This window comes from Strix uralensis, chromosome Z (genome assembly GCF_047716275.1).
Source record: "Strix uralensis isolate ZFMK-TIS-50842 chromosome Z, bStrUra1, whole genome shotgun sequence".
NCBI lineage: Eukaryota > Metazoa > Chordata > Aves > Strigiformes > Strigidae > Strix > Strix uralensis.
The window spans coordinates 66421929-66435644 of NC_134012.1; the positions used below are offsets into that span (position 1 = coordinate 66421929).

At 41.2% G+C, this 13716-nt stretch overlaps 1 protein-coding gene across 6 annotated transcripts in view; it reads right to left on the reverse strand.

Annotated features, from left to right (window-relative positions):
- The window catches only part of NRG1 (neuregulin 1), a 305625-nt gene that overhangs the window by 21938 nt on the left and 269971 nt on the right, over nt 1-13716 (reverse strand). For all 6 annotated transcript variants that reach the window (XM_074856434.1, XM_074856433.1, XM_074856431.1 and 3 more), the window contains 2 exons: nt 12589-12718; nt 5680-5738 (listed from right to left, as the gene is read on the reverse strand). In XM_074856434.1, the coding sequence (XP_074712535.1) occupies nt 5680-5738; nt 12589-12718 (189 nt within the window). The remainder of the gene's footprint in view (nt 1-5679; nt 5739-12588; nt 12719-13716) is intronic.

The window sequence follows — 13716 nt, forward strand, 5'->3', positions numbered from 1 at the left end:
TGTACTAAATTGGGTGCTGAAAGGCATCAAGGATGGCAGTGCTGAAAACACAGTTTATGGTGTCCCATGCTGAAACACTTGCCTTCAGGAACACAGGGACCACATTCAGTTCATGCCTGAGACAGCTCACAGCATGCCCCACAAGATGTTCTATATTCACAATACACACATAACTGTTAACTGGTGAGATACGCAATTGGCCCTTTGGGTGGGGTCCCTGGCCCATTTGGCGCATTTGGGAGGACAAAGAGTTTACCTGTGATTATGCTCTAGAGAAGTTTCCTCAACCTTTTATTAATCCAAAACTCTGACAAGTGTTTCTTATCCCAAGGATCATTCTGCACACAGTGTTGCTATAAGAGTTCTCATGCATAGCTACATAAAAAGTAGCCAAAACTTTTAATGTTAATTCATTACTTCTATTTTCCTCCATTTGCCTTGCTTCCTTACCTTCAAGGGAGTGAATATATGAACATTCAAATACTCAAATATATCTGCATGGAATGGATGTATTTCTGCAACACTTTTATGGACCACTTTCTGGTGTCTTAGGGACCAACACTGGACCACGAGCCTCAAAGTCAAAACTGCTGCAGCAAAAAGGACATTACAGGGTCTGCCAGCCATACTCCAGAGATGAGCAAAACTAGCACAGTTTGTTCTTTAGTTTCCCTTGGTCCGCAGTGGCAGTAAGCACCAGTTGAAAGGGAAAAACTGCGTAGCTGAAGTGCTCGAGGTAACTGTAGCAGTGGGGAATCTGACAGCCATCACCTCTCAGTCAGAACAGGTTGTCCTATGCTTTGGTGTGTTTGCAAAGCTGAAAGCCAAGGGACAGTCAGCCTAAACATGTGCTTTCCCCTCACATCCATGCCCAGTTATGTTCACATTTTCAGTGACAGAAAGGAACAACATTTCTATAGAAGAACTTTTCTTAAAATGGAGATTCACCTAATTTCCCGTGTCCCTTTTTAAACTATTTCTAGTGTACCATGATAACTGAATCCTTCAGGGCTAACCAAACCACTGCCAAGTCAGCCTTGCAGTCTGCTGGGACAGGGGATTTCCAGAATGCTCTGCATCAGCCTTGTTTTGATCTTGCAAAAGGCCCTCAGCAAAGTTCTTAACTTCAGGAGTCTTACAAATACCAATCCCAGGGCAGATTTCTGAAGCTAACTTTTCCTTAATAGTCAAATACAGAACCTTAAAATATAGTAAAAGCTCATCAGTAGACACACTTAGTGTGGAACTCCACTGACCCTTTCTTTCCAAATGAAGGAAAACCCTTTTGAAAGCAACTAAAATTAGATAGCACTGTATAGTTCACATGTACGCTTTTGTTTCCTACTGGAATTTTTGCTGTTTAACATCCCAATTTGCTCTGTACTTTGCAAAAGCTGCATCTACAGAGCTAAGTTAATCACCCACAACACTTGGTGCAAAATATGAGCTCGGCTTTTTAATTGCTATTTTAAAATGTAACATTTGCCTGAAGATAACTCTTATTCTAAGATCCCTTTTTAATTGTATGGTCTGGTCTGCTTTGTGTGTAATAATAAAAAGTCATATAAACGCTTCTTCATTGATTTTTTTGGTTAAATATAAATGTATCCTCACTGGACTCTTTCCAAAAGTGTCCTTTTAAGAATTGCAGCAGTTTAAGAAACCTGACGTTATACTGCAAATGAAAGGTAGACAGAAGTGCCAGAGTCTCATAGACATTGCCTGGGACTCTCAGAGTAGCCTGATATAGGTAGTGGTGTGCTCTCCTACCAGTGCATTTCAAGGACAGAAGGGCTGGACCAACTTAAGTACTTACAACTGAGCATAACTCTTGCAGTAAGGCAAGGCATCTATGCCTTTTCACAGAATCACAGAATCATAGAATCATCTAGGTTGGAAAAGACCTTGAAGATCATCTAGTCCAACTGTTAACCTAACATTGACAGTTCCCAACTACACCATATCCCTCAGCGCTATGTCAACCCGACCCTTAAACACCTCCAGGGATGGGGACTCCACCACCTCCCTGGGCAGCCCATTCCAACGCCTAACAACCCATTCTGTAAAGAAATGCTTCCTAATATCCAGTCTAAACCTTCCTGGCATAGCTTGAGGCCATTACCTCCTGTCCTATCACTTGTTACTTGGCTAAAGAGACTCATCCCCAGCTCTCTGCAGCTTCCTTTCAGGAAGTTGTAGAGGGCGATGAGGTCTCCCCTCAGCCTCCTCTTCTCCACACTAAACAACCCCAGTTCCCTCAGCCGCTCCTCATAGGACATGTGCTCCAGACCCTTCACCAGCTTTGTTGCCCTTCTCTGGACACGCTTGAGTAATTCAGTGTCTTTTTTGTAGTGAGGGGCCCAAAACTGAACACAGGAATCGAGGTGCGGCCTCACCAGTGCCGAGTACAGGGGTAAGATCACTTCCCTGTCCCTGCTGGCCACGCTATTTCTGATGCAAGCCAGGATGCCATTGGCCTTCTTGGCCACCTGGGCACACTGCTGGCTCATGTTCAGCTGGCTGTCAATCAACACCCCCAGGTCCCTCTCTGACTGGCAGCTCTCCAGCCACTCCTCCCCAAGCCTGTAGCGCTGCTGGGGGTTGTTGTGGCCCAAGTGCAGCACCCGGCATTTGGCCTTATTGAAACTCCTCCAGTTGGCCTTAGCCCATGGCTCCAGCCTGTCCAGAAGCTTCTGCAGAGCCTCCCTACCCTCGAGCAGATCAACACTCCCACCCAACTTGGTGTCATCTGCAAACTTACTGAGGGTGCACTTGATCCCCTCGTCTAGATCATCAATAAGGACGTTAAACAGGAGTGGCCCCACAAAAACGAGCCCCGGCGGACACGGCTTGTGACCGGCCGCCAACTGGATTTAACTCCGTTCACCACAACTCTTTTGGCCCGGCCATCACCCAGTTTTTTACCCAGCAAAGTGTGTGCCCATCCAAGCCTCGAGCAGCCAGTTTCACCAGGAGAATGCTGTGGGAAATGGTGTCAAAGGCCTTACTAAAGTCAAGGTAGACAACATCCACAGACTTTTCCTCATCCAATCAGCAGGTCGCCCTGTCGTAGAAGGAGATCAGGTTTGTCAAGCAGGACCTGCCTTTCATAAACCTATGCTGACTGGGCCTGATCATCTGGTTGTCCCGCATGTGTTGTGTGATGGGACTCAGGATGAGCTGCTCCATCAGCTTCCCGGGCACCGAAGTCAGGCTGACAGGCCTGTAATTTCCTGGATCATCCTTCCGACCCTTCTTATAGATGGGTTTCACATTGGCCAATTTCCAATCTGTCGGGACCTCCCCGGTCAGCCAGGACTGCTGGTAAATGATGGAAAGCGGCTTGGCGAGCACCCCAGCCAGCTCCTTCAGCACCCTCGGGTGTATCCCATCTGGTCCCATAGACTTGTGTGTGTCTATGTGATGCAGTAGGTCACTGACTGTCTCCTCCTGGAATGTGGGACGGTCGTTCTCCCAGTCTCTGTCCTCTGGCTGAGGCTGGATTCCCTCAGTACAACTAGTCTTGTTATTAAAGACTGAGGCAAAGAAGGCATTAAGCACCTCTGCCTTTTCCTCATCACTTGTTACCATGTTTCCTCCTGCGTCTAGCAGGGGATGGAGGCTCACTCTGGTCTTTCTTTTGCTGTTGAAGTACTTATAGAAACATTTCTTGTTGTCCTTGATTGCTGAAGCCAAATTAATTTCTAGCTGGTCTTTAGACCTCCTGATTTCTGCCCTGCATAGCCTCACAGCATCTTTGTAATCATTGTGAGTCGCTAGCCCCTTCTTCCAAAGGCTGTAAACTTTCCTTTTCTCCCTGAGTTCCAGCCAAAGCTCCTGTTCAGCCAGGGTGGTCTTCTCTGTCACCAGCTTCTCTTACAGCACCAGAGGAGAGCCTGCTCCTGAGCCATTAAGACTTTCTTCTTAAAGAGTGCCCAGCCTTCCTGGACCCCTATACCCTTCAGGACTGTCTCCCAAAACAAGTCAAAGTCAGGAAGTCTAGGATGGCAGTTCTGCTGCCCCCATGGAGGCAACTTCAGAAAATCTTAGCCTGGTGTCTACTGCCCAAAGATTCCTTTAAAAATCCAAACCAGAGTTAGGAAATTGAAAAACTAATGAAGGAAAACCCACCTAAACCTCTTTTTTTTTTTTTTTTTTTTTTCTGGATAAAAAATGAAATTATGATCAACATACAATTCTGTCATAGTATTCAAGGTAAATTCATCAGCAAGCAATGGATCTTACAGTTTTACACCACCTCTTTTTGAATGATACTTTTAAGACCTGAAAACCTTAACTGCATTTTTCACCACAATACACAGAAAAGGTCATTGAAATCTAACATTTGATAAACGCTGTAACAGCGTATAAATTTTCCAATCCATGGTTACCAGAGACATTTTAAAAATAACTCACACTAATAAAGCTTTTAAAACAGGGCATAAATTACACACTTGAACGTTGGAAGGTCTGGTCTCCAGTCAGCACCCTTGGGATTCACATGGGTAGCTTCCATGATGGGCAGTATGAATTATGTATGGACATTTTTCATCCATCAGTATAAGAGAAAACCTGTGTATCTCTTCAGGCTCCAAAATGTCTAGTATATGCTAACAGCTTTTTGTCCTATATACCTGTAGAAATTAAATTAAGCTAGCCTATAGTCTCTGAAATCTTTCTGTGCTAGCAAGTAATCCATCAAAAAAAAAAAATTTCTGTAATACTGTTTTAGGTCATAGTACATTCTGATGCCAGTGACAACTAATTACGATTAGTACACACGCGTTAAAATGTAAGATCTAACCAACTGTCTTACATGTTACCTTTGACTTTGCTATAACCAATGAGAGAAAATAAATATTCAGTGTACTTTCTGTTTCCTTGCTGACAAGTAACAATAATTAACCCACTCCTCAATGGGAAAGCTTATGTGATATGTGACTGCAGTGCTGAGTCTACCAGCAGTCTAAAAAAGAGAGAGTCCTCTGTGTGTCTGTGTGTATGTGTGTGTGTGTCTGGTACATTTCTTTGGCCAATTAATCTGGCTCAGAAATATTTGATCTCTTGCACCTGTTACCCACAAATAAATATGTCAGACCCCATTGTTGATGCTGTCTCTCCCCATTTTCTTTTTCTTTCTGTGCTCCTTCCCCTGAAATTTGGACAATAAAGAGGAAGAACACTTTGATTCTGTTTGGCATGTGCTCATTAGAAATGATATAAGCATGTCAATTACCTTTAACTTGTAGGTCTGCATACAAATTTCATATGCAAGTAGAGGATTAGCTACCTGTCCCTTCGTTGGAGGAGTACTGCCCTGTATAGATACCCATAAACTTTTTGTGGCAAATAAAATGTGAGACTTTCAAAATGTAATTTTTGATTTTTACTGCTTGATGTCAGCGGGGAGTCTGTATAACACCATTCAGTGTTAATTTCATAGCATTCCTAAGTCTTACATTTTCTTATATCCTCAATGCTAAACAATCCAGGAGAGTATTGCAACTGTTTTTTGTTATCATTTTCATGCAACAAGCAGAGACAATCAGTATTAGGCCTTAGGCAACAAATCTAGTCACAGATTAGAAAAAAAAATTGGAGAAAAAATGCAGCAACAAGAAAGCAGCACCAACTGAGCATGCTTCTACTGAGGCACAGACAGAAAGGTAGTGGACGTACTGTAGAAGCTGGCCATTACGTAGTTTTGGCAGCGATCACCAGTAAATTCATTTGGGCACCTGAGAGGAAAAACAAACAAAAAAAATGGTAGAGAAAAAACAGAGAAAAGAGAAGAGGTGAATATATGCTAAGAAAGAAGCTCCTTCAGTGTGAACTGATATGACTTGGTGAGTTCACTTTCAGAAACTGAATCTCGGTTTAGCGTGTCAAAATGGCTCAAGATGTTGAGAGCAACTCATTTACTCTGTGGAAATGAAAAGAAATCCCCCCATGAAAAACCAGACAAAACCAAACCAATTCAGATCAAAGTGTGTTTCAAGCTGTGAGACAGAAATTAACAATTCCAAATTCCCAAATTGCTTTTAGGATGCACTTTCCACAAGGCAGCGAGGACACAAGATCTGTACATCGCTCATCTCCATGAGTTTGCTCTTTTAGGGTTGCACTTTACAGCAGTCTTCCAAACAGGAAAGCTGCCAGTTTGTGCAATACAAATGCATCTGCAAATGGATGGAAAGATAAAAAATCACACAAATGAGAAACATTTTGGAGGTCAATAATGCCATGGTGTACAGATTTTACTTTAGAGAATCAGGTCATAAATTAGTGTGTAAAGAGGCCAGTTCCAGCTGAACTGTGAAAACACCAAGTACTATTGATTTTGTTGCTGTAGTTGGGGAAGAAAGCAAAGTTCAGATTATTTTAACATACTTTCTTGGTTTTGGATTTTCATGGGCAGTGTTTCAGTACATCTTGCTCCAGTGAATCCAGGTTGGCACCTAAAGGGCAAAAACGTGATAAGCAATAGTACACCAAAACCACTGCACTAACAGACTGACATCTGCTGGCCTATGAAGATGGGAGTGCATTAAGTGACCTCCTGGTTAGGTGTTAGTGAAAAATGATCAGAAAAGGGGTAAGAAAGTGTAACCTTTCCAGAAGATAACACTTTGCAAAATTTACAGCAAAAATCCACCAGAGAAGAAAAATCTACGAAGTCTTTTTGCGTGTCTGTTTTGAAAAAGAAAGAAGAATCAGGGCTAGCAAAAATGTGTATCAGCTCATTGCTAATTCCACCTCATGAAGGGACAGAACGAGGTTTTTTTAAATTTGCAGTGCAGTGTATAAAGCAATTTACACTATTGCTTTCACCAGCCACTTAAAATCTGTGAAAATACCATGATTTCCCTATTTCTGTAATGGCATGTTGTATCTTCCAGTGATTTCCTTTGAAGGGGAACAGTTAAAACAGCAATCACAGAAAAGCCAAAAAAATTCCCCAAAGTGAGAAGACAAATTCAAACCCAAAGGCAGGAAGTATTTTCAACATCGCTGACAAATGGAAAAATAGTCAGTCCAGTCAATAAGTAAGATGAGAGGGCAGAGGTTCTCTCAAAATTTGAAGGCCCACAGCAGTTCTGCCTTTTCAGTTCATAAGCTCTTCTGTGGAAAACTTCAGTGCAGCTTTCCCCTTGGCCATAGTGAAGGAATTTCTCTTCTGTACTTTGCCTGTCTCTTCTTCTGCTGCTGGCTGTCAATTTTTCTTTCACCTTTATTGTCCATCTTGGGGCAGAGCTCAGGCTCCCCAAATATCACCATAGCAGTCCAGGCTCCTGTGCCTTAGACATAAGTGTGCATGACTATCCACCACATTAAACATCTATAGATTTCAATCTTCTTTCATCTTCCTTCTTCCACCCACTCTTACTCAGCATGTAACCTGAAATTACCTTCCTTGAATACATCTCATTTGCGTTGCCTGTCTTTCTGATGCTCTCCATGAGTTTGCCATGGTGCAAGAATCTCCCCTCTTTTTCTCCTGCCAATCTGGTGCTAGCCTCCTTTTCAAACTGCTTCATCATTTACTCACCAGGGGCCAAAGAGCCTTCTTATTTCCAAATGCACATTGTTCAGAACAATCCTCCACCTCTTCTATCCATTGGAGTTTCACAGGCATTGAAAGCTGTCCTGATTTTTTTACATTCCACTCTTCCACAATTGCCTGTAGCCCTAAGGGTCAGGGATGATGCACTTGTACAAGTGGGACTTACAGAAAATCACTTTGGCAGAGAACCAGTGTCAGGCATAAACACTAGTATCTTGTTCAAATAAACCATGCAGGAATGATTTTTGTCTAATAAGGGTGTATTTTGAGGATCCGCAGATGATTCTTTGGAGCTGATTTGCTGTAATGATATATTTGTTAGGGAAGAGAATTTATGTTCTTCAGAGCCAAGGTCATATCTTTTGATAAGTACCCAGTGGGGAGAGATCCCAGTCTCCACAGATATATTCAGCTGACAAAAATGCAATAAGGGTAACTCTGTCATGAAAACGTGGTATTGATGGGCATGATAGAAGACTTTTTGCATCTTTGACAGAAGGAAAAATGCTAGAAGGCATTTTGATCCGTGTTACTGAATGAAAGTAAAAATATTTTACCCTCGTAATTTCAGTTTTATTTTGCACTATGGTGATCTCATTAAATACCTGTTGCTGGAAAGCTGGCATTCACACCTGCATTATTGTTCATTTCACAGGGACCTCTACATCTTGCTTGTGAGGCTCAGCCCTACACAATGAACATACCGCTGATTAAAAGCCTCAGGCTTTGCTCCTGCCACTGGCTGGTGGTGGTTGCTTGCTCCATCTGTGCTTGTCTTTAGATTCTGGTGCAACTGTGGAGGTAACGAAAACAACTCGAGCACTGGTGTTGATAATGCTGAAATTGCTTCCAAACCAAGCAGGGTCAGCTCTATTGAGATGGTGCTGAAAACAGTTCCTGTGTGTTTATACTTGCTCTGAATCCATTGTCAGCAAATGGACTGCAGCACCTGCCTGCCACTGAGAATGGGTCCAGGGCAGGCCAGCTGAGCTGAGAACCAAGATAAGCCTGTTGGTTTATGATTATGTGTGAATGCTAAAAGCATTTTATTGCTCAGACATGCAATGCAGCACCGTTTCCAGTGCTATTTGGCAGGTTGTTTACTGTAAACTGATTTTACAAACAGTTTACAATGGCGTCATTTTCAAAACACCTTATCCCACTCAAAGTTTCCAGACCTTATTTCTTGTTGTGTTTTTCTTTTCTAGTTCATTACTTGTGTACCATTTCCTTTTATGACACTAGCAAAAGTTGGAGTCAGGCAGCTAGGAGAAACAAGTAGATGTCTGTGCTGTGAGAGCCTTATTATTTCCTTTTTGTCTAAATAAAAGGCTATTCGGAATATTAATTCATTGTATTAACTAGGTGAAACCACAATACTAAACCTCATATACTAAAATAATTGCTTTTATCCTCTACACACGGTAGTTGTAAAGAGTAGTATTTGCATGCATTCCAAAGGCACTTCTCAGAACATCAAACTCATATCATCAAACTGATTTTTGGCAGGAGAGGAATGGCCGAGTGTATCAGGACCTCACATTTCCATTTCATCCACTGCCTATAAGCAAATGCATTGTGGGAGATTTTTTTTCATGGGAAGCACAGAACACCTCCATATTCAGTAGTTCATTTCATAGTCTAAGTCAGAACTACTATTTCTATCCTGCCTGTTGAATTAATATATCTGAAACTTTCGCTAGCATCATGGAAGCAAATTTTATCTTTTTGATGTTTTCAAGAACCTTCTGTCAATTTCTTCTCCACCAAGGCCTTTACATCAAGATGGATATAGAAAATGGCTGTATCATTAAAAAGGAAGTAATCCAGTCTTTTGCTGTTAAGAAAAGAAGCAGCATCCTTCTGTTAGTCAGAAGTTTTATTTTCATCCAGTTAAATTTGGATATAAATTCATTTCTTCAGTAACAACAAAAGCACTAGAAAAGATGATCTCTGTGAGTAAGGAATCAATTAGTCAGACCAGCCAGGCCTTCATGGTAGGATACTTCAAAAGAACACTCTAAAAGCGTAACAGATATTATATTCATATAGATTTTTCTTCAAGTAAGAAGCAAATGCTAGGAATTCTGGTCTAAATTCTGTATTTATTGAAGAAGCTATCTGATTTTTTGTCTTTGGTGAACTTGGGGACACCTTTCCAACTGAACAGAAATGACTTAGATACCTCAGTCTCATAGGAAGCCAGTAATGTCCAGGCTTCCAAAGTCTATGATGTTTTAAAAATGTGACTCATGTTCCTATGAAACTTCTGAAAATTTTATACACTAGTTTATTTAAGTAGTCTCAAAGCTTCCTTTCCCATCTTTCATATTTTGAGATTGTTTTGTGCAGTCTGGGGTCATAATTAAAATACACGTAGGGAACATACATGCTACCATAGATGTAGCTGTACAACTCATTACTATGTTTTCACACATTTCTTGAGTATTTCACATGGTTACCTCTTGAAAGCAGGGAATTTTCTTAAAGTTCACACCAGCATCTCTGAGAGCAATATCTGATCCAGCTGACCCAGTTTGTATCATTCTACTATGTATTTTACAAAACGCCCTTTTTTCTTTTTTTTTTTAAAATACGTGTCTAGATTTTAACAGAAGATGGGTTTAGGAGCTTCTTTTTTTTTTTTTTTTTAATAGAATAGGGTGTTTACAAAACCAGAGATATCACTTGGAAAATTCCATGGTTGTTGTGAATCTGAGTCATGTTTTTTGGTTAGGGATAAAACCAATTTAGAATGATATGGCTCATGCTTTAGAAATTTTGTTTTTGCTCTCAACAGATGGACCATATGGAAAAATGCGAACTTGCTACTGAGGCAGAAATATGAAGAGCAAGTACCATATTTCAAGCATTCTGTTTCCACCGGCATGTTCTGGGGAAAGATTTATTTTCTCAGAACAATGAAGGCAACGTGTACTGGTTAGATACTTATTTTAATTAACACTGGAATACTAGAATTAAAAGTAGACATCTGTATTTTTAATGAAACAAGAATAGAACCATATTTTATCTCTTCAGTTTCCCAGTACACCCACTTTTAAGTACTCACACTTTTATTTCTTACATGGCTGTATTGCATCGTGTTTTGCTACACAACATAGTTTCAGTTCTGGCAAGTATTAGAGGGCATAGCAAAAGGCCCTGCAAAATAGCAGTGGCCCTGTCCTCAGGATAAGAATCCTTTTCCACTGCCTTGCTCTAAATGAGATTCACCCTCTCTGATTTTACAGCTCTGATGCTTTTTCCAAATAGGTCTTGGGCCACCCAGAGAGAGGCATATCTGCCAAATACGGGAATTGCCTTTTCTTTCAACTCCAGCCCCAGAATTAAAGGTTATTTCTTGTCTACAAGAGGGGAAAAAAAAATCCCCACTTCATTCAAGTGTCTCTGAGACATTTAATTTAAAAATTAGCCAATCTATAACATCAACAAACAAACAAAGATCTCCAAATTAAAAAAAAGATAAATTCCTCATACCAGTGAAAATGGGATACCTCTGAAACTGTCAAGACAATGCTAATTATTAGCAAGTCTGCTAGATGCTCAGCTCTGCTACCCTGGAGTTTTCTGAGCAATGTTTGGGTAGGAAGCTGAAACAGGCAGGTAGGCTCTCATATGTGCCCTGGAGAGTCATAGCAAACTGCTCATCTTGTACAGCTGACTTAAAATGATCATGTAAATTTAGTACAAATCTTTCTCTCTCTCTCTCTCTCTCTCTTCTCTCAGAAAAGAATCCAACCCACCAGAGCCAGTAACTTTTCCATATTCACTTCAGCTAAAAATTACTCTAAAATCAATGAAATATTCATCACTTTCAGCAACAGAGCAATCTGTGAAAAACCAAAGCAAAACAAAGCTCATAAGATGCAGGTAACATCCTCCTACAAATAAAGAAAACTAAAGTAAAGCAGGACATTGTGGGGTTTGGTGTTTGTGGGTTTTTTGGGTGTTGGTTTGGTTTTTTTAATTAACTACAGAGACAGACAGGCAGTCAATGCTTTCCTGGCCTAATGAAAGCATCATAGACCTTCACTTAACTCACACACCAGATCCATCTTTGCAATTAGTGTAATTTGATTTTTAGTCCTAGAAGACTGAAAATCTATGCAGTGACAGCAGATGACAGTCTTTACTGACCACTGTCTCTTGTCTGTCTGAAAAGCAGCAATATCCTCACAAAAGTGCACCCTTTCCACTCAGTCTTGCTAGGTCCCAAGGATGTTTCCCAAGGTTTAAACGCTGAGCTCCCTCTCAAGCTAGAAAGAAGCAGTAACTCACTACGACTAGTTCAGCTCCAGAGGTAAATGCTACGTGATGTGCTACCATGCAGGAGGTGAACTCCAGTGCTGTAGCTCTTCATGGATGTTCTCCAACATAATGGACTATTGCAACAGCCCAATACAGCATGGGCCAGGACTTGAGAAGGGTGCAAAAGTACAGCCTTAAGACTAAACTCATATTAATTCCTGAATCAAGATCCTCACACGAAATAGTAACCTCTACCAATTATCATGACATTCACTGGTTTTTAGGCAATTAAACACAACAGCAAAAAATCCAGTTGTGAATCCAGTCTTATCAGAAAGTGTTCAGTTACTACAGCAGACAATAAAAATAACCAGTTTGTCCTGTATAAAGGGTACTTATCCAATGCAGTTATGCACACAACTTTTTTTCTATTTGCAGTGCATTTAATTTGCAGTATCTGTTTCATTATTTCTAACATAAGGCTCAAGTTCTGTTACTTCATGCCATGTAAAAATCAGTGGGGCTTGCTGTGCCAGTATCACATGGGAAGATCTCCCAGTTAGTCTCCGTTATGCCTTACATACAGAACACAGAGGTCATTCTTGGTAGGTTATTTTCACATCCACATATTTAAAAATGAAGAAATGTCTAATACCACAAGTACAGGAGAAGAAATCGTTCAGGTGGTCCTTTAAAGAAAAAAGCATTTCTGGAACCTGGTGGCTTCACTGAAGTAAGCAAATAGGATTTCTTACCTGCAGAGGTATCTTGGGGGGTTTGGGAGGTCTTTAACCATGTAACACTCTCCCCCATTTACACAGAAGGCTTTCTGCTTTATATCACATTTCGTGAGATGACTTGTCCCGGTTGTAGATGTGGAAGTGGCTGGAAAAGAGAAGAGTGAAAATACGATCACAATGACTTAGTTTTTCTTCTTGACTGGTAAGTGTACTTGTATGTGAGGGAAGAAGTAAGGCCAAGGAAGATCTGGCAAATCTTTTCAGCCCTCTATCTGCTGCTAGCACAAGCACTAATTACCTGACCCTGTATTTTGCTGATCGACACAGGGAGTTTTAATGCATACCTCAGAGATATGCTACCCCACACCCAGCTTGGAACAAAGAGAGGATTTCACTAGCCTTGTCCGTCAAGTGACCTTAAATTTCTGCAACAAAATTTAATTTAATACAATTTAATGTATTTCATTAAAAATGTGCAATTTATGTGCAGTTACTTATAATGCATTAATTGCATTCAAATGATTTTCGGGTGTGAGAGTCATTACAGGCTGCTGATATAGTGCCCAATAAAAGGAGGCCCTGGATGAGGTTTCTTCCTGGAATTGCCTTGAAGTAGGTGTTTTTCAGTGGAGCTAAACCTGAGGCTCCATGATGATTCAGTTCCTCAGGACTGAACCCCTTGGTCCAGCCACTGCCTTCTTCCCAGGAAAGAGAGTGACTGGCTGAATGCTGAATGTCTCTTCTCTTCCCCTGCTCATAAATGAGACCTGTGGCTGCTCTGGTTCAACTCTGTAGGGAGGGAGAGGACAGGGGGCCCAGAGGCATTGTCCTTCCTGTGCATATGTGATTGACACCCTTGTGTCCATGGGAGTCTTTGATTTGGAGGCCAAACTAGCATGTCCTGTGGATGGGCTCATCTGCATTATGTACAAACAGTTCTGAGCCACCAATGCTGCTAGATGCCATTAGGTGTCTAAATTGCTATTAAATGGAAGTACCACTGTACCTGCAGTGTTTCTTAGCTTACTTCCTCCTGAGTTTAGGGAATACGTGGAGAAGGCAGGAGCAGAGTTTATTTAGCAACCTTTAAGGAGGCTATCAGGGTAGGATGAGAAACCCTAGCCTTAGGATTTGCCCATGCAG